This window comes from Haliotis asinina, chromosome 14, assembly GCF_037392515.1.
Source record: "Haliotis asinina isolate JCU_RB_2024 chromosome 14, JCU_Hal_asi_v2, whole genome shotgun sequence".
Taxonomy (NCBI): Eukaryota; Metazoa; Mollusca; class Gastropoda; order Lepetellida; family Haliotidae; genus Haliotis; species Haliotis asinina.
Genome location: NC_090293.1, coordinates 2,523,774 through 2,547,470, shown reverse-complemented (window position 1 = coordinate 2,547,470; position 23,697 = coordinate 2,523,774). Strand labels below are relative to the sequence as shown.

At 42.1% G+C, this 23,697-nt stretch overlaps 1 protein-coding gene across 1 annotated transcript in view; it reads right to left on the bottom strand.

Moving 5' to 3' along the window:
- The window catches only part of LOC137261263 (transient receptor potential cation channel subfamily A member 1 homolog), a 51,426-nt gene that overhangs the window by 7,412 nt on the left and 20,317 nt on the right, over window positions 1-23,697 (bottom strand). Inside the window, exons 9-25 of the mRNA XM_067798985.1 lie at window positions 19,101-19,190; window positions 18,058-18,135; window positions 17,740-17,817; window positions 17,325-17,402; window positions 16,924-16,980; window positions 15,760-15,804; window positions 15,117-15,224; window positions 14,015-14,106; window positions 10,492-10,638; window positions 9,995-10,106; window positions 9,146-9,303; window positions 8,156-8,289; window positions 7,500-7,670; window positions 3,998-4,131; window positions 3,118-3,287; window positions 2,615-2,732; window positions 584-718 (exon numbers count right to left, since the gene is read on the bottom strand). Of these exons, the coding sequence (XP_067655086.1) occupies window positions 584-718; window positions 2,615-2,732; window positions 3,118-3,287; window positions 3,998-4,131; window positions 7,500-7,670; window positions 8,156-8,289; window positions 9,146-9,303; window positions 9,995-10,106; window positions 10,492-10,638; window positions 14,015-14,106; window positions 15,117-15,224; window positions 15,760-15,804; window positions 16,924-16,980; window positions 17,325-17,402; window positions 17,740-17,817; window positions 18,058-18,135; window positions 19,101-19,190 (1,905 nt within the window). The remainder of the gene's footprint in view (window positions 1-583; window positions 719-2,614; window positions 2,733-3,117; window positions 3,288-3,997; window positions 4,132-7,499; window positions 7,671-8,155; window positions 8,290-9,145; window positions 9,304-9,994; window positions 10,107-10,491; window positions 10,639-14,014; window positions 14,107-15,116; window positions 15,225-15,759; window positions 15,805-16,923; window positions 16,981-17,324; window positions 17,403-17,739; window positions 17,818-18,057; window positions 18,136-19,100; window positions 19,191-23,697) is intronic.

Below are 23,697 nucleotides of genomic sequence, written 5' to 3'. Positions count from 1 at the left end.
ATTCAATAATGACAATAATTACATGTGACCTAGGTGTTGAGAGTTGTCCTATGGTGCCATTGTGAGTGAGACTGTATGTCAGCCATGTGACGGCATCACAGTTTCAGGAGTGGGCGTGGGAACTGTTGTCAATGTCACTGTGAACAACATTTGGGCCATACCATAACTTCGAGGCGTGATGGTTAAGGTTTAAATGACATGAAATCTTCCATCCATAATGGATGGAACGTGATGTAGCAACAAATTTGTAAGCCTTGAATCTGAGCGTTGTTGTTTTATTATCATTCAAAAATCATGGTATAAAGAAATCTGATTCGAAATCAGGATTATAGCCTGCCTCGCCAAAGGTACACAACCCGACGTCGTATTATGACACCTTCATCATCTAATGATAATACTGATAGTGTCGAAAAAGCGAAATATTTTTATAACAGATAATTCAAAGTTCTGCAGATGTTTCGTGCTGTTACATTGTGGCCTGACCTGTCTGTAGCCGGTGGCTGCTGTGTGGAATGTGGATGTTCCTGTGTCAATTCGTTATTACACGTGACTAGAACTGCTTGAGATGACGCTTTGGCCTGACCTGTCTGTAGCCGGTGGCTGCTGTGCACTCATTGAACTCCAGCAGAAGGAGAAACGTGAAGATGTAGGCCACCCACTCCACATAGCTCTCAAGATTACTCAGGTATGCTGTCCTTGTGATGTACAGCTGATGTACCTGCAAAACAAAAGTACTGATTGTAGGGCATCCCTTCCTCTAATTCAACCGTTTCTTTTCATCTTTATACACATGCACACTGTTTGCTTTTAAAGTTTAACCATATGATTGTTTGCTCTGAACCCTACAGGTTGATGGATGAAAACTTCTTGTTTATTGCATTAACCGACTTTCCGACGTCGAGTTTTACTTCGTTATCAAGTTAAAAGTGATAGCTTGTGACATCTGGAAATAACCCAAGCTGTGTGACATCCAGGAAAGAAACAAAATGAGTGACATCATAGGAAAGAAACAAGCAGCGTGACATCTAGAAATGAAACAAACTAAGTGACATCTAAGACAAAAAAAACAAGATGTGGGACATTTAAGAAAGACATAAGCCGTGTGACATGCAGATAAGCAACAAGCTGTGTGACATCTACGAAAGAAACAGCCTGTGTGGCATCTTGATAAGAAACAATCTGTGACATGCAGAAAAGAAGCTGTGTGACATCTACGTATGAAACAAGCTGTGTGACACCAACCAAAGAGCGTGACTGAGTGAGTGAGTTTAGTTTTACGTCGCACTCAGCAATATTCCAGCTATATGGCGGCGGTCTGTAAATAATTGAGTCTGGACCAGACAATCCAGTGATCAACAACATGAGCATCGATCTGTGCAAATGGGAACCGATGACATGTGTCAACCAAGTCAGCGACCCTGACCATCCGATCCCGTTGGTCGCCTCTTACTACAATGGATACAATAAACGAATCACAGGCAGGCTTTTGACCGGGATTAAATACTATTGATAACATTTTCACGCTGTCGTACAAAGATATCTAAGGAGGTAAATTCTATACACTATTTGTTGATTTTTTAAACCTTATGATTCTGTGCAAAGACATAAGCTATGGGATTTACTTGAAACAGCTGTTCTAAGCAGTAAGACGTAGAAGAAGATGAAGCTATACGTGTGGTGTACAGAGTTAGGTAGTCTTGGACACTGTACACTTGGGACGTATAGTGTTGTAATGTAACAGGGTGGAAAATATTGTGTTTATTATGGTATTGTTTGGTGCTAGGTTCAAATAATAAGCTTTACAATACTGTTAAATTCATCTTCACCAAGGACCCACATGTTTTTGCCTTGAGGAGGTTAGTAGTATGTTTCATAATGGATTTGATTGAGGATACACAATACAAAAATATTTCAATTGGTTTATGAGACTTAAATTTTTAAAGTAATATTGTTTGAAGTTTTTGTGATGTTGAGATGAAATGCTTGTCAGTATCTTGGAGTAACATTTGTGTAAAAACATAGCATTGAGAGTAATGTTATTGCACTTAATATCACAATGTATTTTGTACTGGTGTTTTGCATAGCATATATATATTTATGTTGTGGTTAGATACAAACGACTGACGGCGTTCTGTTGATGCCCTAGGTCATGTGATTCAGCCCACAGCTGGCAGTTATGTGTATTTTGTTAGTCTGTGTCTATAATGCTATTTTCCATAACTGTAATAGCTGTCGCTTGACATAATGTTATTTATTCCGATGGCCTAACAATGGATTTCCGTGTACCCAGTTCATAATGATATTGGATGACACTTGAGCATGCTGTGCGTCAAGGTTTTGTGCTTGGTCCTGTGATGTTTGTCTTCTGCAATGGCAGTATTTCTACCATCATTTCCAAACACTGTACACATATTTTCCAGAATTAAGTGTTATATAGCATCTGGCCTGCACACAAATATGCCTACCTCAAATCTGACTTAAATAGTAGTCTTTACATTCATGTTAATTTATGATAACAAGTTAAATGAACTGAACAAAAACAAATCTGAACACATGGATACGCGAATATTTCTTTAACTGGGAAATAAACATATTGAAAGTGGAAGATATTCACCTCAAAGATCCCCCCTACTGAGATAACGACATACAACAGGACCTTCTCTACAACAAGCCCGTAGCTCACTCCCCTCGCGCATGTGTTGTCGTTGATAGATTTGGATTCCGCCTCAGTGCTGTAGGGAAACAAAATAGAAATACTTTTCAGAATAAACAGTTGAATCACGCACAGCCATTTTCCTCTGACACAAACCCAAGATATATACTCGATAAGCGATCACAAATTTCAACATGACAATCTTGCAACCTTTTTCTATATACAGCTGTAACCATATTTTTCCATGTGTGTTTTTCATACGTAGGTTTTATGCTGATGTAAGATGTGTATGATGTGAGACATCGGACAAGTGCGATCTTCTAGGTTTATACACAAACATGTATAAGTTTACTCTGCCACTTTGTAGGAATTACACCACAACTGAATGTGCTTTCACGAATCTGTTCACAAAGTAAGATGCATGCATAATTAAAATTCATTGAATATACGCTCTTTTAGCTCACTATTTGCGGGGATGGGTGGACATGAGCATGTATCTGGTCAGCAGGGTGACAAATAATAGATGAAAGAGGAAGGTGACCAGGTAGTAGTAGGCCCCGAAATGAAACCACTTCCTCTTGATGAGTTTGCTGACTAAAGGATGTTGGAGCAGCTGATCCCTGTTACACTCCACCTGTGGTATAAACATGTAAATATGTAGTACACGTTATATATGTGGTACACCTGTGGTATAAACATGTAAATATGTAGTACACGTTATATATGTGGCACACCTGTGGTACAAACATGCAAATATGTAGTACACGTTATATATGTGGTACACTTGTGGTATAACCATACATCGAATATAAATATGTAGTACACGCTATATACATGGCACACCTGTGAAATACATACACTGAGAAAAACACATAAAAGATCACAGGAAAATCCAAATGTGCTTTTAACATTTTCCACTTTCAAAACCAGCTTTGAAAACCACTGGGGTTAATGTATGGTGTGTTTCGCGTGGGTGGGGATGTGTGTGTGGCGGGGCAGGTGCGTGGGGTGGGACTGGTGGTTGAGGTCTTAGACCATTAAGCACTATTATTAGTTAGTGTTTACACACTGATTTGGGAAGACGAAATATAAAACATTATGTACCAGACTCAAACTAAGCATTGTTCCAATTCAGGCAATGTGTATTATTTCTCAAAACATTCCAATACAAACTTAAATATTGTGGATATTGAGGTCAAATGATGATGGCAGAACGGCGTCCAAATGCGAGGCCAGCAACAATGTCACATATGATACAGTCTATAGAATGGGCACTAGAGGCTCGTCCAGTGGCAACTCTGCTACCAAATCTGCTGCAATGGCCTCATACCAAAAACGACTTACCATGATAGATAATGGATGGTTCTTCTTGATTACACTGGCCTTGTTGGTGTATGCAACTTTGTTTTCTTTCGGATTTATGGCTTCTCCGTGGCTCTTCTTCTTCTTCTCCTTCTCCATCTTCTCTTTCTTTCTGTCTGCAGGAAAGAAGGATAACACAGACTGTGACACGTTCTTCACTACATTCGTATCGGATACGTTGATGTTATCCCAAACTGACATGATCCCGTGAACTGAAATGACACTTGTGATATATTTTGTACAGAGGTCTTCAAACACAACACTGCTCTACAACAAATATCAACACCAGTAGTATACACAATGATGGCACGGGACCATGGGGTCGGTGGGGAAAAGGGTTTTTGGTTGTCAAGAACTGAAGACAATGTTTTTCAGATGGGCTTAGAAAAAAAGAGAAACAATCGGTGTCAAGGGAAGTCACACATTTTGATGTAACAAGACAGCGTTAGCTTGAATCTTTAAGAGAACTATCGTCACACTGTGGGTGATGTGCAAGGGACTGTATCACGAGGTACGTTCATCAACACCTCTCTGACGAATGCTCTCGGCGGTCCATCTTTCAAGTAATACAAGTTGGGTTCATCGTCTTTGATGTTGACCAGGTTGATGTACGTTTTCATGGACCATATCAGATAGGTGGCACATTGTCTGCTGTATCTCGCCCGGCTGGTATAAGTACCTAACACTGACATGGTCCGGTAAAGTCTCTCTTCCATTTTATCGTGACATGCTACCGGTGTCGATTCAAAGGATTTCATTTTGATGGCTTTGGCTGGTCTCTTGCCCAGGAGCCTTGTGACTTCATGGCATCCATCACTCGCAGAAAGTGTGCAACCAATTCTGGGTTTCTTTGACGAGATCAATGGAATCTCACGAGTACTGATCCGAGAACAGGCGTTCAGCTAAGATGCAACTGAATCTCTTGATGATGGTTTGGTTATGGTGAGCTCCTGCTGAGCTTCATCTGACACTGATGTTCTCCTTGGCCAGCAGCTGCAACATGACTCCCATAAACTTGCATTCATTCAATTAATAATTTGCTTGTGTCCGTAAGCGTAAGTGTTAACCCCATTAACGGCGAGCCATCATTTCGTGTCCTTGGGAGACAGCAAGGCCTTTTGATCGTCAGTCCATATATCCTGTGTTCACTGCTTCTCAGCATGTTCATTTGGTGTTTGAACGTTTTGTTCTTGAACAGGGCTTCCTTGAATTTGTCGCGCTTGACGTGCTTTTGTCACCATGTGCTTTTTCATGCCTTTTGCCTTCATGATTTCACCACTATCAGCTTTCTTGATGGAATACATCTTGAGTCTCAAGCCAACATACTTGGTTATTGGTGTGGTTGGTTGCTGGTGTCGTACAGCTGCACGCGTTTTTTCATGTAATTGTACACATCCTCGGTGCAAAGTTCCATGAGCAGTACAGCACTTAGCACCCTTCAAAGTAGTTCATCGTGAGTAGAAATCACACATCAAGTGTTTGGACAAGTCGAGGACGCTCATCACAGCATGCCGAGTGAATTTGACGTGGCTATTGTTCACGTGCAACGAGCCCAAGCCATCACTGAATATCTTGCGCTGGCTGAACGTCGGACTGGCAATAAGTTTCCTCAGTTTGTGTATCATTGTGTATACTACTTACCGAAGTGCATGCAAAATTATACTACTATACCTCTTGCAAAACAAATTAAACAAATATACACACACTGATTCCAGTTTTTGGACAGTAACATGCTTAGTATCATATCAATTTGAACGCTTTTGGCGATATCTTTAACGGAAAGTTGCTCATAATACCTCGAACACCTGGCATTACATTTCAGTGATCCATCTATACACCTGGAAATTAATCAAGCAACACCCCAATTTTTTCTATTGGAGCAACTTTGAAGTGTTCTGACAATCAAAATATGCCGGGTTGATATAGTTTGACACTTTTTTATTCAACAGACGATCTCTGACAAACAACTTAAAGGGAAAAAGTATCAAGACTTTGCTTTATTGCAACGAAATCCAAATTCTTAAAACTGTCTTAAATTCATGAAAAAATGGACACAATTTACTATTCATCCACAGACGTTGTTGTCAGGTGTATTAACACAAATGTCACATGGAAAGAAAGAACAGTCATCTGAGAGTCTGCACACCGACTTTCATCAATATCTAGTGTGTCCTCCCTGCGCACGCACCACCGATTCCAGACGCCTCCTCATTCCTTGGATGAGTCTCCGGATCTGATTCTGGGGGATCCTGTTCCACTCCTCATGCAGGGCAGCCGTCAATTCGTTGAGATTATGGACTGGTGGGTCTCTCTGCCTCACACGACGGCCAATAAAGTCCCACAAATGTTCAATGGGGTTGAGGTCAGGGCTCATGGCAGGCCATGGAATTCTGTCAATTGCATTTTGCCGCAAAAAATCATTTACAGCATGCGCCCTGTGAGGTCTAGCATTGTCGTCCATAAATATGGGTCTCGTTGCCAGAGGATGGTTCTCAAAATGAGGTACCACAGCCCTGTCAAGAACCTCCTGTTGGTAACGAACACCGTTAAGGTTGCCACGGATGGTAATGATATCCAACTTGCAGTTCATGGAAATGCACCCCCATACCATAACGGAACCTCCCCCAAAGGCCACAGTCTCCTGGATGTTCCGTGGAGCCATTGCTGTGTTCCTCTGCCTCCAGACCCGAGTACGACCGTCCACCATGTGCAGCAAGAACCGGCTCTCATCTGAGAAATGGACCTTCCTCCAAGAGGCAATGTTCCAGTGCAAACGGTCATTACACCAGGCCAGTCGGGCTGCCTTATGGGCTGGAGACAGTCTGGGTCGCTTGATTGGCCTCCTTGCCCGGTATCCTGCAGCTTTCAGACGATTCCGAACAGTCCTGTTCGAGATGGGTCTCCCTGGAAGCCACTCCTGTCTCAACCGAGAGCTCGAGTCGAAGGACCTGCGCCGTACAAGTCTCAGTAAAGCTCTGTCCTCCCGGACTGTGGTCTTCCTGGGTCTTCCTGGTCTAGGCAGGTCTTTAACTTCATTAGTGGCTCGGTATTTTTTCAAAAGTTTTGAAATTATGGAATGATGTCGTCCGATTTGAGTCCCGATTTGTCTTAGAGACATACCAGCATTCCTCATGCCGATTATTTGCCAACGAGTGGCCTCTGATAATTTCCTACGTGCCATGACATTGAAATGAATGAAAAACCGAATGCAATCGACAACCTGCGCTTGTAAACACCCCAGGGAAAAAGTGCATTTTTCGAAAGTTGAGGTTAAAGCAATGCACGTGCGCTGTGCAAGCTTCACGCGCGTCATATCAACCCATGAAAAGCTCATGCTGTATGTCAATACATCAAAATTGAATAATCAATCATCAAAATTACTTCGTTAAACTTTGTTAAGTTTTTATGTGTCTTTGAATTTGGTGTTGCTTAATTAATTTCCATATGTATATATAATGTCATGACTATAATATGTATGGTTTACCTGGAGTTGCCCAATCTTCATACAGGTCATCTATGAATTCAAAGTTATAACTGTATCGAGTTTTCCCTTGCCCTTTCCCTTTGTCTTGGTCTTTCTCTTTGTCTTGGTCTTTCCCTGCTTCCTTCTTGATCTTTGTTGTTATACATTTGTCTAACACGTCGTATGCCAAATCTAAAACAAATTGATGGAAATACTCTTCTCAGGTGATGATGCTGTCCACATTCTTTTTTAGCAGACTTCTTAAATGTATTTATTCTCTTCCATATTTGTTGTGAATTCTGAACTCCTACACTTCGTCTTAAACATGTAAATGTATGAAAGTGTCTGTCAGAAACGTCCATACAAACTGCTTTGAAACATACAACTGTGTGACAGTATATGTGTGTCAACAATACCCTTTGCAGGTTTGAAACACATAACTTTGCAACAATGCATGCATGTCAACAATATACCCTCTCCAGGTCTGAAACACAGAGTTTTCTGACAGTGCATGTGTGTCACCAACACTCTCTCCAGGTCTGGATCGTACAACTGTGTGACAGTGCATGTGTATCAGCAATTCACGCCACGTCAGTCTGTCTCTCAGTCTCTCGCATTTTGGAACATGGAAACCCCATGTTGACCATGAACTACCAACCACAACACAGTGGCTTCACCTGGCATCTCACGGATCAGTCTTCGCATTGGTGTCACTATTTTCTTGGAAATCCTCTTTCCCTTTTTCACGGTGACATTGTTACGCAAGGCCTCTTTCCAGTAGTTGTGATTTAGGATGTAACGAGCGACATCTCTGTAACATGGAAAATGGCTTTCTTTTATAATATGTTTAACTATAGGCATTCCATAATTTAACAGACTTCTAACCAAAATTATGAAACAAATGTCAATGCATTCCGCATCATTATCGCACTAAACATTTTATATTCTATTCATTTTAAGGTAGACAGACTAAGTAAGATTTTATGATACGAAGAAAACAAACTCGAGGGGAAGATATAATCAGGTGATATCGTAATCTTCGTGACTGACCACGGATAGATCATACATCTATGTACCGGTGATTGGACAGTGAGTTAGCGAGGTAACTTCAACGGTATATTGACTCCACAGCTTTAAAGAACTCGAAGCGGGAGCATATATATGATTGCCCTGTGGGAGATGGTTTGTGTACCTATCAGATAGTAGAAGTATTGCTGGGAGATATGGCTCTGGATACCCTTACTTTTTACAGATTGTTCGAGCGGTAGATACTTAACACTAAATACTGATTATTCGTGATATATACACATTATCTTAACCACTATATCCGTTCTCTGTTGTTTATGCATTTCGGTCTATAATACAGGCTGTGTGCTATATGGGTGTTCCGTGTAACGGTGACTAAATACTGATTATTCGTGATATATACACATTATCTTAACCACTATATCCGTTCTCTGTTGTTTATGCATTTCGGTCTATAATACAGGTTGTGTGCTATATGGGTGTTCAGTGTAACGGTGACCTGATTGATAGCATGTCGTCTTCATCTAAAAGAGTCGATTCTCCCAATTTCGATCACTGTCTGCTGCGGCAACATAAATAACACGCATCAGTTGGAATACTGTGTGACAGTGTTAAGCAAACATTTGATGACCGCATCTTACTTGTGGCCGTATTTGATGGCTAAGTCGAGACAGTTAAGACCAACGTCCGTGTCACAGTCTTTGCCCGTGTGCTTGTACATCACATCCGCCGGCTTTCGAAGCAACAGCTTGACGACCTTGAGATGACCTTTCATGCAGGCTAGATGAATTGGACTGACCTGTAGCAGTAACTTGAAAACGTCATCCACAAGAATAATCAGTGTGTGAATGAGTCACGGAGGTGTGGTCGACTCGGTGTCGAAATACTGTGTGAGTGAGATCTCTGTATTAAAGTGTCGGGCACTAAAACCTCGACACAGTTTAACACGTGTCTCAGTATGAGATTAAAGTGTGATGTTTTAAGGGAAGGGTCGATGTAATGCAGCCTTGCATTAATTCACACTGGTCTGATATAGTGCTTTCAAAATAATGGAAAACATCGAAACGTACTTCTGAAGCCATTCAGACAATTAAAATGAACGCTTCCACATAAGTGTCTCTCACACACACTCACACACGTGAATATCCGCTAAATACCTTAGAGGGCGAAAATATCAGGGTTCATACGTCAAGAATAATGCTATGACGTCACTTTTCTTCTGTGACGCTGCGTTCTAGATGCGGCGACGGCGAGTAGCCAGCCTCTCTTAGCAGATTTGCCTTTATTTTTCTCGATTTGATGACTTCGGTAACAAACAGAATATTGTATTCGTGCCCATATCATACTATGTTTATGACACTCGTGCTTAAATACGGGTATATCCCTCGCTCGTGATTGGGAAATCTCACCCCACATGTAGGCACCCGTGTTGTAAACGTAGTCTGACATGGGTACTTATATAATAACCTCTCTATATGTGTTCTACTTACATCGTCGCATTTCTTCTGCCACCACTGTGACTCTTGTTTCACCAGTATGGCGCAGATCTCCACCTCGCCGTGTTGTGCGGCCAGGTCAAGGGGCGTCATTTTGTCCACGTTCCTGCGAAATGTGAGTATGGAATTACTGAAGGACGGAATCGACCATAAGTCGTTTGAATGATGACCCAAATCTTAATCCACAACACTTTCAAAACGTGCAACACTGAAGAAATCCAGCTTACGATATAATACATATATTCTTCAATATTTCAGGAAAAATATATTTTCATATCTTTTCATAGCTTATTGAACAGAATTTTTTTAAATATTAACTCCTTACTGGTGTATTGAAATCATTAAAATATTTACGGTATGTACAGATACTATCTGTACATATTTCTGAGGTGATACGACGTCGACTACAACAGCCGCAACTACGTCACAAGCTGAAGTGACGTCACGATCAAGATTATTGTACACGTCACAGTAGAGGGCAAGGTATTTACAGTTGGTTGATGTCAGCTCCATTCTTTATGAGAAATTTAGCAGTTTCAGTGTGACCTCCCTTAACAGCCAAATGTAGCGGGGAGTTGCGGCAGTGCTCCTCTGCAAACAGTCCGTGTTTGTCTACCTGGAGAATCACCTCCACAGTTCTGAAACCGAACACCCAGAGACATAACCATTAGCAAATAATGGACACAGGACTGAAACAGCACACAATCTAAAATGCCACGTACTAAAATGATATCAGCGGATAAGGTCGCAGGGTCTCACTTTATTAGGTCAAAAAACAAAACGTTTCAACTCAATGAAATATTTACCTGTGCAAATAGACAACAATCGTCGCCATATTATATCCAGAAAGTGAGTATATGTAGTGCAAATATGCAAATTTGTTTCTTTCCTTTTAAATGTAATGTCATAAATGCATACTAGCCACATGAAGAAAATGTGCATTGTCAAAATATTATCCCAACTAACAAGTATGATAACCATGTCAAAGGTACATATCAACGTAAATGTAGGGATCATGAGACTATAACAAGTCGGGAAAATTTCAGTCAGCTGAAACGTCAATCACAATGACGTCATGTCACAAGCTCAATAACGGGTATGTCCACCATCGACTTTGAGAACACCAGTGCATCGACGACGCATAGAGCCTATCAAACGTGCAAGGAAGGCTTGTGGGATGTCAAGCCAGATTCTCTCATGTTCTGTTGCAAGGTCAAGGACGTTATCTGGAGGGAAAAGAAGACGGCGTAGACGTTGATCCATTTCGTCCAAAACAAGGTCTATCGCAGAGAGATCCGGTGAATTTGCAGGCCAAGGCTGTAAGTCGACGTTGTGGTGTTACAGGAAATCCATAACAACCCTTGCCTTATGAGGGCGGACACTGTCCATGTGAGATGTTAAGCCAGGGCCATGACGTTGCAGAAAAAGAACTGACATAAGTCGAAAATCTTATCCCAGTAGCCCACACCAGTTAGGTTGCCCTGAATAATCACCAAAGGAGTTCTTGGCGTGCTCTTACCCCAGCCCAAATCATTACCAAGGCGTCAAGGACGAAACCACTGACGTCACAGAACGTGGCACGTGCATGCATGTTGGATGCATGTCACTAATCCTTAAACCCTTATGTGTCTACACAGGTTTGATAAATTTATATTTTAATTTTTTGTACGCACAGTTTCTTTATGCGCCTAGTAAATGATAAATCACAAAAATCTGTAAATGGCAAAAGGCACCACTTTGCGGTCTGCCTAACATATCTGCCAAGCTTTTCTGAAAGACATTAAGAAGTTTTCGAGTTGTGCTGAAAAAAGGAAGCCCATGCCTCCCTTCTGAGACTCAGTCTGAATCTTTTCCATGGAAACCGGGAAAATGATATATCACAAACGTCTGTATAAAGGAAAAGGATTAACAGATGGCTGTCTATCGAACATGGCGGCGCAGGGGCCATCCCCGAGTTTCATGGGTCCTGGCGTCTCCTTGGTCATCAATGAAACACAGGGATGGACCCTGCGCCAGGTTGGACGGTGGTAGCCATCTTGGACGGTCGCCATCTTGGATGGCCAGCCATTTTGGATTGGTGATAGCCATGTTGGGTCACATGACCGGACGTGACGTCACGCGCACAAACCGAAAATGACGTCATAATGACTGGTGATGGAAAGTGACGAAAGTGACCGGAACCGGAAGTGAGATTTTCTCTTGACCGGAGGTGCCCTTCTCTGGAATTGGCATTCTCCTATCCAGAGTTCCATGCGGCGACCCAGCATAATATCTCTGCCACAGGCCAGAATGATGTGACGATTCCTGACATCTTACACAGTTCAGTTAATATAATGTACAAATTTCATAACTTTTTGATGAGTCTAAACATCTAATTAAACATCTTTGTTAAAATGGTTCAGTTTCACGGAGAAATTATCCTAAAACACTATTTCGATTTGCGTAGCGACCCTTTGTTTACGTGGGTTGTACGGCTCCACGTGCTGTCATCGAAGCCTAATGGATAGCAAACAATGCAGCCTGTTTGAAATATAAATGCGTATTGTCATGGACCTTACTGACGCAGTTGTAGCAAAGTATTTACATACGTGTAAAACATTACGAAAATCTCGTCGAATCGCTTGCCTTATGCCAGTCTCATCTTATTAATGAATGTGCGCATTTGTTTACAAACAAGAAAAAAGTCCGGTCACGTGATATGCCTGTGGCAGTGATGTTATGCTAAGTCACCACTGCGCTGGAGTGTGTGGAATTGGATGTGACCGGAAGTGGAAGTGATGCATTATGGGTGAAATCGCGCCTTAACTACTCACATGTCTGCCAAGTTTTGCAGAAAGATATCAGGAAGTTTTCAGTGATTAGGAATCTGTTGAATTGGGAGTACTGTACTGTTGTGCTCCAGAAACGAAGCCAACCCCTCCCTTCTGAGACTAAGTATGAATCGTTTCCATAAAAACCAGGAGATATAAAAATGACAAATATCTGTAAATAGTATAAGGCACCACTTCAAGATCCGTCTGATATATCTACCATGTTTTACAGAAAGATATTAAAGAAGTGTTCGAGCTGTGCTCCGGTAACGAAGGCCACCCCTCCCTTTTGAGACTCCGAATCCGAGAGAGAGCTAATCGTGTCCATGGAAACCAAGCAAAATATAAATGACAAAAATCTGCAAATATCAAAAGGCACCACTTTGGCTTATGTTTGATATATCTACCACGTTTCGTTGAATGATATCGAACGGTTTTTCGGTTGTGCTCCGGAAACACAGGTCATCCCTCCCTCCGAGACTAAGTTCAAATCATTTCCATAGAAACCAAGAAAAATAGAAATGACAAAAATCTGGAAATAGCGAAAGGCACCACGTTAGGTGGTGTTTGATATATGTGCCAATTTTTGTTGAACCATCGACAGACAGTGGATCGATGCACACATTAAAGTGCCTGCTAATCATTGCACCTGGTTAAACAACTTGGTTAAACATGCCGATGGCCTGATTCCTTCCGTCTTGAGTCAAGCGTGGCATTTGCTCAAAGTTACAGTTCCTTTTGATTTTAAAGGACCTGGGTGCAGGTAATGCACATACACAACGTGTTTCGTGAATGTAGTTGTGTTTACGAGAAATGTCAATGGTTGAGTTTTAATCATTGAATTTGATGTGAGAGGTATGCTCGGGAACTCGACTTCGAAATGGGACAGAATAATAACCTTTTAACCTTATATCCTCTGTTTCTTTTTTGTAAGTTCTAGGACAACAAATACCAATTGTTTTTAATGGCTTCAGTATAATTAAAATATAATACCCCATGAGTTGCCGACAAGTTCACGTTCATTTTTTCTTTGTTTGAAGTTATATGAATGTGAACATCGTTGTTGTTGAAGAACGTCCCGGTGTAACATTGTCAGTGTTAAAATACAGGAAACAGCACGACCTCGCTGGTTTATCGGTGACAGAGGCATAAAATAGCATTCTCAAACATTCCCTATCTTTCAAATATGAAGAATATGCCTTACCGTGTGTGTCCATTTTCTGCTGCGAGGTGGAGAGCTGTTTTCTCGGCATCGTTCTTCCTACCATGTTCCACTTTATGTTTCTGCAGCATCTTCTGTGAATACATAATGTGTGAGCGCGTGTACGCGCCATATCCCGTGTAAAGAATGTAATCCTGCTGTTTTCCAGTCTGTAGACTGTTATCCTGGCGGGTTTTGCAGTCTATAAGATGTTATCCTAGCGCTAGTGCTCGAAGAAGACAGGCTACATTGCATGCGAATATTATAATGTCATCTACATACTGATATGGTTAATGACAATTTAATCAGATGTTAAATACATAGTCCATATCAGAAGTTTCAAATGTGGTTATAATATTTTTAATGGCATTGCATGTTTCCATTCGCCTTATTGGCTGACTATTTACGTCAGCTCTGCCTCATACAAGCAATGTAATTTTTTATGGCAGATATCAACACCAAGCAGGCGTTCTGTCACTTCGCTTTTAGCACAAAAACTGCTTATGAACTTTCCTGTAAGAGTAAATATAAGTAAAAGACGCGATTAAACAAATGTCCAGGGAAAACGTGTGACAGTAAGAGATGTATATGAGCATGTTAGCCCACTTAGTATTGTTTCAAGTACTGCGCTTACCCCCTTGTGACACAAACAAATACAGCGATTTGAAATCTTGATCGTTTCTTGAACAACTTTTATCCCAAGTTGAATAACATTCTGAGATTTAAATATTCAGTGGGCAAGATAACATTACGAGGATTCGCAGTCTTAAGTAACCTTTATTGGATTTACCTTTTAGCTTAAAGTGAAGTTCATCGGAACGTTTTAACTGCAAGCAGACTATAATTCGTCCTTTTGAGAGATTCTTTTGTCCGTCATTGAAACTTAACGCTGACAGAGTAACGTAACATTTCGACCTTTGAAGAAAGAAAGGTATGGATCAAAATTGTTGGCACGATTCATCATAAGCAGACGAACAATCCATTACCATTACGTCTTCTTCTCTTTGAGGTCGAGCTTGGCGATGTCTAGAAACTCCAACACAATATCTGAACGGTTTGACACACATGGTTAACTAAAGGTACAGTCGTTTCTACAATTACAAACCTGCACAAAGTCCGTGTGTCCGTTCTGGGCCGCCAGGTGCAGGGCGGTGTTGCCGTTGTTGTCCTCGGTGTTGATGATGTTGTCTGTGTAGATCAGTTTGAGGAACTCCTGACAAGGGATCAGACAATGCACCATTAGTATTAGAGAACAAGTAGAGTTGGTCTAAGTTAACGCTCATCACGCACCGCAAGTGAATTTGTTTCACTGTTCCAGTTACTGTGCTTACCTCTTGCAGTACAAACCAGTAATAGCGATTTGAAACTATGATCGTTTGGAAAACAACTTTTGTCCTAAGTTGAATAAAATTCGGAGATTTAAATATCCATTTGCAATCTTAATTTCACATTATTTCATTTACTTTTTCGTTTGAACTGTTGTTCATTTCTATGTTTATACTGCAAACAGACCATAGTATATGGTGATACCGTGAATGATTGTTTAAAGCCACAATCGACGGTGCTCCCTATTCAACAGATTCCGAATTACTGACAATTTCAAACTACAGTGCCAATGTTTTTCGATCGGGTGTCTCACTACTGTTTCTGATGCGATGACCTCCGTGTCCTATTCTATGATCTGTCGCCTGGGGACCCTGGTCATGAGTGAGAACTATACACGTATGTATAACATGTTTAACACTCACATCAACGTCTCTTTGAGAGTCCTTGTCCGTCTCCGCGTGCACCTGCTGTAGATGTATAGAGGTCAAACAGACTTGTTACAACCCCAGAGACCTTTTGTGCAAATGTCTAATAATAAGGTACTTGATGCTTATGAAAACAAAGTAAGTTCGATGATGTATCAATCATGAATCTTGTATACAAACGAGGAATTATAAACACATTGTCGACACATCTTACAAACACAATACACATCTTTTCATACCGAATACCCACCCTGTGCTTGCACTTTCTTGTGTACACTTTTGCACACACATCATTGCACACACACTGTACACACTATATGTGTGTAATGTATGACTCATACTAAGACACGTGGATGTACTCAAGATAGCAACACCTGCCTTGCTGAGACACAAGTAATGTGAAAACACACAAAATGCTTCAGGCTTCACACATCCCGTGCTCTCACAACTCCAATTTGCACATATTCATTCTTTGAGAATCACACATTTTGCGCACACGTTTGCACCCCTCATCCACAAACAACCTGTACACACACTTCAAATGTGTATATCTTCATCCTTCAGTCACACACATCTTGTACACACTTTTGAATTATTAGATCTTCATCCTTAGACCACCCGCATGCGGTATACAAACGTAACATCTGTACATCTTCATATTTCAGCCACATACATCCTGCAAGCACACTTCAAACCCGTGCATCTTCATCCTTCAGCAACACATCCTGTACACACACTTCAAAGCTGTACATCTTCATCCTTCATCCACACACATCATGTACACACACTTCCAATCTGTACATCTCCATCCTTCAGCTAGACATATTCTATACATACACACTTCCAATCTGTACATCTCCATCCTTCAGCTAGACATATCCTATACATACACACTTCAAATCTGTACATCTCCATCCTTCAGCCAGACACATCCTACACACAGACTTCCAATCTGTACATCTTCATCCTTCATCCACACACATTCTGTGAAAACACTTCAAATGTGCACATCTTCACCCTTCATCCTCGCACATCCTGTGTACTCATACGTCCTGTTTACATCCTTATCCTTGTGAGACAACGTACCCTATAAACATTAACACCCAGCTTAAACATCATCATCTGTCAGACACACGGCCATTTATTGAGATTCACACTTACCCGGGCTTTGGGGCCATATTGCTTCCTAGCTGCAGCATGCTTGACGTCGGTTTTAGTCTGAAGTTAACAGAAAAGGACATTGTTAACGTTTTACCGCTCTCATCAGACATGAATGCTCAGCGTGCTCAAATCAAACTTATCTTTATCACCATCCCTAAACACAACCCATGGAATGCACGTGCACAGCGCAGTAGTCCCCTACTTTAATGTTTACTCGGAATTACATGTGTGAAATATTCGTCCACTGTTTAATTGGGCATCGACTGTTAAAGATCTCCAACCATCAGCGCCACACACCAAGACAACTATAATCATAATAAAGTCTATTAAACATAGGATCACCAGACCTGAGCCAGGATTCCGTTTAGGTAACACTACTTTAGTACATTCATGAAAGTCACCTCTATATCGGCTGGTTCGACTTTTGATGTCCTCATCGAGTTGGCTGGTTTGTCTGCGGTTTCACGATGTGAGAGCTTCTGCAATCACACTCAATTATTACATCGTGTCTTACAGTATACTCTCACCTGTATTTGAACGGGCATCAAACAACGTCAAGCTGTTTGTACCAAGTAAGCTTTATCGATATTGGAGGACGTGCCTCATGCAATTGTTGACTGTACTATCCTGCGATGCTGGTAATAGTGTAGCTTGTGGAGTCAAAATGGCCCCCGGTATAATTACTGGATTCACTTTCATAAAGGGTCCCGTACAGACCTTAAGGAGGCAGTTTCCAGCCAACATAAAAACAACTTAAAAACCTCGATCAAGATGTCTACTTGGTGGAAACCTAACCATGATATGACATATACGCACTTTCGCAACCTTTAGGGCTTGTACAATTCTGAAGATCCTGTGCGATGGAATCCTGTCTTGAACAGTCTTATCTTCGTGCTGAAAAAGACGTCAACAAGATCAAAGCGAAGGTCAATATGTCGATTATTCTTCGTTCCCGACCCAGCAGCCCCGCCCCCTGGACACATCTCGTCATAGGACTTTAACTTCTACCTGACGTTCTGTTGGATGATTGTCGGGTAGCGTCTTTGTGGTTGTAAAATACCAAATCACAGCGCAACAGGAGTAGTTACTAGTTACGATAGCCAGTAACAAGACAACAAGTATGTCAATTCTCACTTCCAGTCGTCCTCTGATGTCTTCAACAGCACCGCGAGCCTGGGGATTCTCGTAGTTGCTGTCTTGCTTCACCGCATACTGAAGTACAAAGATCAATAATGTTCACAACACATATAGCGATTGGGTAGCCAAGGGGTTTCAGAATTCGTTCGTCGTGTCAAAATATACCAGGTCCATTCCCCTCACGTTAAAGCACTAACTGATCATATTAGTGATAAACTACACATCAGTGTCAGAAACTAATCGACGACGCTATGCGATTTAGAACATGCTTGAAATGCAGGAAGACAGGGGTGGCATTTTCCAGGAAGTTCAGTAAAACACCGGCCATTTTAACTGAAGATAGTGTGTTTAGTACTATTATTTTGTATGATTTTGTAAAGTAGAGGCCGCGATGCAATCTAGTTCCTCTGAGTCGGTTAAGATAATATTTGAGCATTTGCGGATTTCTGAATATGTATAGAACAATGTATGCTGTCAGAGGTATTTTAGCCTGGTGTAACATGCCGTACCGGTGTAATATGTTGGTGTAATATGTTGTACTGGTGTAATATGCTATACTGGTGTAATATGGTGTACTGATTTTGTACTGGTGTAATATGTTGTGCGGGTGTAATATGTTGGACTGGGGTAATATGTTGGTGTAATATGGTGTACTGGTGTAATATGTTGTACTGATTTTGCATTGGTGTAATATGTTGTACTGGTGCAATATGTTGGTGTAATATGCTGTACTGGTGTAATATGGTGTACTGATTTTGTACTGGTGTAATATGTTGTGCGGGTGTAATATGTTGCACTGGTGTAATATGCTCTAGTGATTTTGTATTGGTGTAATGTGTTGTACTGGTGCAATATGTCGGTGTAATATGTTGTACTGGTGTAATATGCTGTACTGGCGTAATATGCTGTAAGTAGGACACACGTGTGTGTGTGTGTGTGTGTGTGTGTGCGTGTGTGCGTGCGTGTGTGTGTGTGTGTGTGTGTGATCCGCTCTTTGTAATGAATGTCTGGTGCTACATCAGTGTATTTCGTGTAGCTACCTGAAGTTTCTGAGCTATGATATCCCTGTTTTGCTTCTTCAGCTTCATGAACTTTTTAATGTTGGCCAACACCTCAGGATCCAGCAGGGTCTGGAAATACATCAAGGACATAGTACATGAGACGAACCGAGATATCTTCAAGTAGTATAGGGAATAGGGGTTTTGGCTCACTTTCAAGAAATGTCTCTACAAAGCCTTATTTAATAAATAAGGCTTTGGTTGGGACCTTAGATCTTGCTACTATTACCCCTACTACAAAAAGGTTGGGTGTCTATGAAACAGTTTACCGTGTATTGGTTGGAGGTAACACTGTGCCGTACGGTACGATCAATAATTCTTCTCTTACAAAACCCCTACCCGGCCCATCCCTCAAGTAGTACAAGTTAGGTTCGTCAGCTTTCATATCCACTTTATCTATGTTGTAAGTTTTGACTGACCATATAGGATCGGTGGCCCGCTTACGGCTATCGCCCTCGTGTTCCCCCTACTACTTAACGTCTGTGCCTATGTCATGTTTATATCGATGAAACAGTTTAACGTGAACCGCCTACGATCTCTTTGGTGTTCATAATAAAGGCTTGCTGGGCTTTTTGTATCCCCTGTTCTATGTACTTTTTTTTCTCGTCCTCGCTGATAGCAGACTTACGAGACTTGGATCGAATATCTTGTTTCATTCCGTTATATTTTTTGAGTTCAGAGAGGATTGAACGAAACTCCTCTTCTGAGATCTTACTATCAGAGAGTGCCGTGGAAATACGCTCACTCACTGTGTTCAGCTTTGCTTCGGCCAGAACCCTGATCTCGTCGTGTTTCAATGCCTTACGATTAAGTCTGCGTGATACTAACTTAAGCGCCAATCCTGCTAACCCTGCCACCCCTGCCGTTATTTCAATACCTAGCACTATAGGTGCAGCCACGATGGTAGCCAACAACCCAACGCCTGCCGCCCCTAGTCCCATGCTGGTTGCCATAAGGGTAGTGTCAGCCCCGTCCACGATATTGAAAGCTCTATTGTACTTTTTACATAGTGCTTTCCGCGTGTCACGGTCTTGTTCTAGTTGACGTTTCACATCACATAACTGCCTCAAGCGGAACCCATCTACGGTTTCCAGCGTCTTCGCTACTTCCTCTACGACTGGGTACAGACCCATCCTATAATGTATATTTTGAAATATATTTTAATTGGGTTTCAGTTAAAAACCTATCAATGAATTTGAAGTCTATAAGTTCTAGACTACCACTCAGGGTAATAGGTGAGAGGCTAATAGATTTTTCTGTTGTAATAAAAAACCCCAGGAGGCTTATTAAGTGGTTTATAGGACCCGTGGTATCCTGTTGTATAACAATACGACAATATTTGCCTTTGTGTATACTAAACCAGCTCATTAACACCCCGGGTAAAATTTGGTGTACTATTGGGGGGTCTCCATTGTCTGAATACTCAAAGAAGACTTTTATGATGAGTGTGAAAGGGGGGGATATTATTTCAGGATTACTAAATGTTAATTTATTTTCGAATGAAGACGTTAACCCATTTTTGTAAGTTTTTCTTAATCCCATCTCCGGAATGAAATCCCCGGGCCAGATACCGTTGTTCCTAATCTTAGAGATACGCCCCAATTCGGTTATTGTGATATAAGGTGAGGTGAGTGTTAAGTTGATCAGCCATTTGGGCTCTTTAAAATCTGATAACAACACCCGTCTGTACACGTTGTCTTTGAATTGCAGGATGTATAATTCATCTTCCTCACCAGGCTGATCGAATCCCTCCGTATCTCCTAGGTCGTTAAGCGTAGTGTTGGGACGATGACTGGTCATTATTATACTATTACGATATAATTTCCAACTGGTTTTCTGATAATAATTCAGGGGTGAACTTCATACCCATGAAGTGTATGTTGTCAGGCAGGAAGATATTGATTAGTGATATCTTGTTTTCCACGATCACGTTGACCCCCTGCAGACTGGTGTTGGAGCCGACACCCACCCGCACGTAAACGTTGCAAACTTGATACTGGTGTCGTTTCACCCACCCGAGTTTGATCCCCTTCACGATCTCGACATCATTCCCCGATGGTTCCCCTAGGTAGACTTTGATGATCAGTGTTGAGTTTGCCGGTAGACTCTCTAGTATAGTGACCACACCTTCGAATTCAGACACCAACTGCAATTTCACGTTTTGTATGGCTGGTTTACTCGATAGCATGTGGGCTGCCATAGTGTTGAGTGGGCTGACGACTACGCTACGTCTCTGAGTTGGGACGTAAGCCACGAGCAGGGTTCCATTGTTCACGACTTTGTTTAGGTGGTTGTCTTTGTTATCCGTAAACACGTAAGGGGAGACGAGTCTAATATTGAGAAACCAGTCGTTATCGGGTAACAACACCCACTTGTCATCTTCAGTGAAGACGAGCATATATGTCTTGTTTCGGGCGACGGTAGTGCTCTCAACATCGTCTAAGTCGAACAGTTTACCACCGAACGATGGGTATATTATCCAATTATTATCACCAGTGTTGACAAGGGCGTACTTAGTGTTGACTGTTGCTCTTGTGGTATCTACTATATCACTTAGGGTTCCACCGGAGGGGATTTCAACACGTTTGTAAATGTTGTTTTTCAGTTGCAAGGCGTACGATTTACCATCTACTCCGGGAGCGTCGAAACCGCGCGTGTCTCCAAGGTCGGAGATCCCGATATTGACGCATTTTTTCACTCCGGGCCCTTGTGCGCTGGTCATTTTATATGAAGCGTTAAGCTGAGGTATCCTATATTTACAGGATTATGATTTATATCTAACACCGATATTGTCAGCTCAGGTATGTTGCCCTGGGTTAATCTCTTATACTGTCGTGGTGAAAATGACTCGGTTCTACCGTCGTTGTATTTCTCAGTTTTCACCGGCACTGCTCTCAGTATAGTGGAAGGGTGACCTCCTTGAATGTTGTACGTTGTGCTCACCTGACCGAGATGAATGTACAGCTCTCGGTACGGTACTAGGTCGGGTAACTTCGTGCCTGTGACGGTTGTTGTTGGTTTTATCTCGTCAGGAGACATACCGAGTATCCTCGCTAATGGTCGGCCGAGCCTCAAGGGGTTTCTTCCGTTGTTGATTAACACCACTGCACCGTTTGAGTCGTTCATCTTGAGTTCGGCTCCCAGGGGTTTGAAGACCTCGTCGTTTAGAGAGCACACGCTGTAGTAGCCGTCAGTTATCTGACTGCGAGTTCCACTGACGAACAGCTTATTGTTGCTGATGTTGATGTTAGTCCATTGCGGTAGGTAGGTGATATCGCAGAGTGCGACTTCGAGTTGACCTGACGTGTTATCGATCGCGTGCGTCAGCTGAACGGCCTCACCGCTCGTTATTCCTGGAAGTGTTATGTACATGTTAGAGTATATATGCTCATTATATAATAGTTTTAAAATGTATTCCCCTGGTGTGTTTTACCCTAAACTGGACGTAGATTTCTCCCCCATGAAGATCGTGGTTGCTCCTGAGTTGTATTTCAATGCCCAGCTTTTAGATGTGTTCGATAAGTATAAGCTTTCGGTGACTAACATCAAGGCAGTCCACGCTTGGTTCAACAACCCTATGCAGTTCTGGCAGAATCAATTCAACTTTGCCGTGTGGTGCGCTACAACGGGGTGTGGTGTGACATTGGCCGACACTCGGCGTGGACCGCTGAGTCAGTCTGTGTTCAAGTTCCACGTGTACTACCAGGTCAGACGTATCCTTAAAGAGATCAGCGCCCCCCTCCCACAGGACAAAGCGTGGGACGCAACAAACAACCCGTACGATAGACGGGCCTACGAACGTATTTGCAATGAATTCGAAATAAACCCGAAGACGGATTGGCGTTTGCCGGGGCCGAACCATGGGTTGGGTATTCCTTATGATGGCGCGCGATCAGTGAAAGAAGTCAGTGATGATTTACTGAAACGAGATATACTACGCCAGGACTTTGCTTTGTCGAGTAATGAATGGAGGGATGATCGTATGAACTTTAAAGGTGGTGTTGCTTTCACAGTCCAGAAAGTGGAGCAGTCAACCGCAGACGGGTGGAAAATGTTCATGCTGGACACGTCGAAAGGATTCACTCGTGCCGGGGTAGTCAGGTTGAACGACTCGATTCGAACGTACGTGTGGGCGCTGTTGGGTGCGCAGTCGATGACGCGTTCCAACATCCTCGGTAAGGGAACTGCTTACGACGCTCAGACACAATTCGTTTCCAACGTTGAGGATGCTATCAATTCTCCAGTTGATCTCCCGAGGGCCATCGACCGTTACCAAAACGTGTTAGAATACGCCAGATCGAAAGTCAATTACGTGTTCGGCGTGGGGTTGTACATGGCTCCGAGTGATATGCAACTGAGAATAAAAAAAGTGGTGGGTTATAACAACAAAATAGTCATAGCCACAGCGGACCAAAAGTTGGGTATCAACCCCGATATTAACACCCCCTATATCCCACACATCCCACCACGTGAAAAGGGTATAGTGGCGCCACCCCCGGAGTCTAAAGTTCATGTGCCCCCCACACACCCCCATATGCATGTGGGGGTACCCCCCTATCAGCAGCATATTGATAATAAA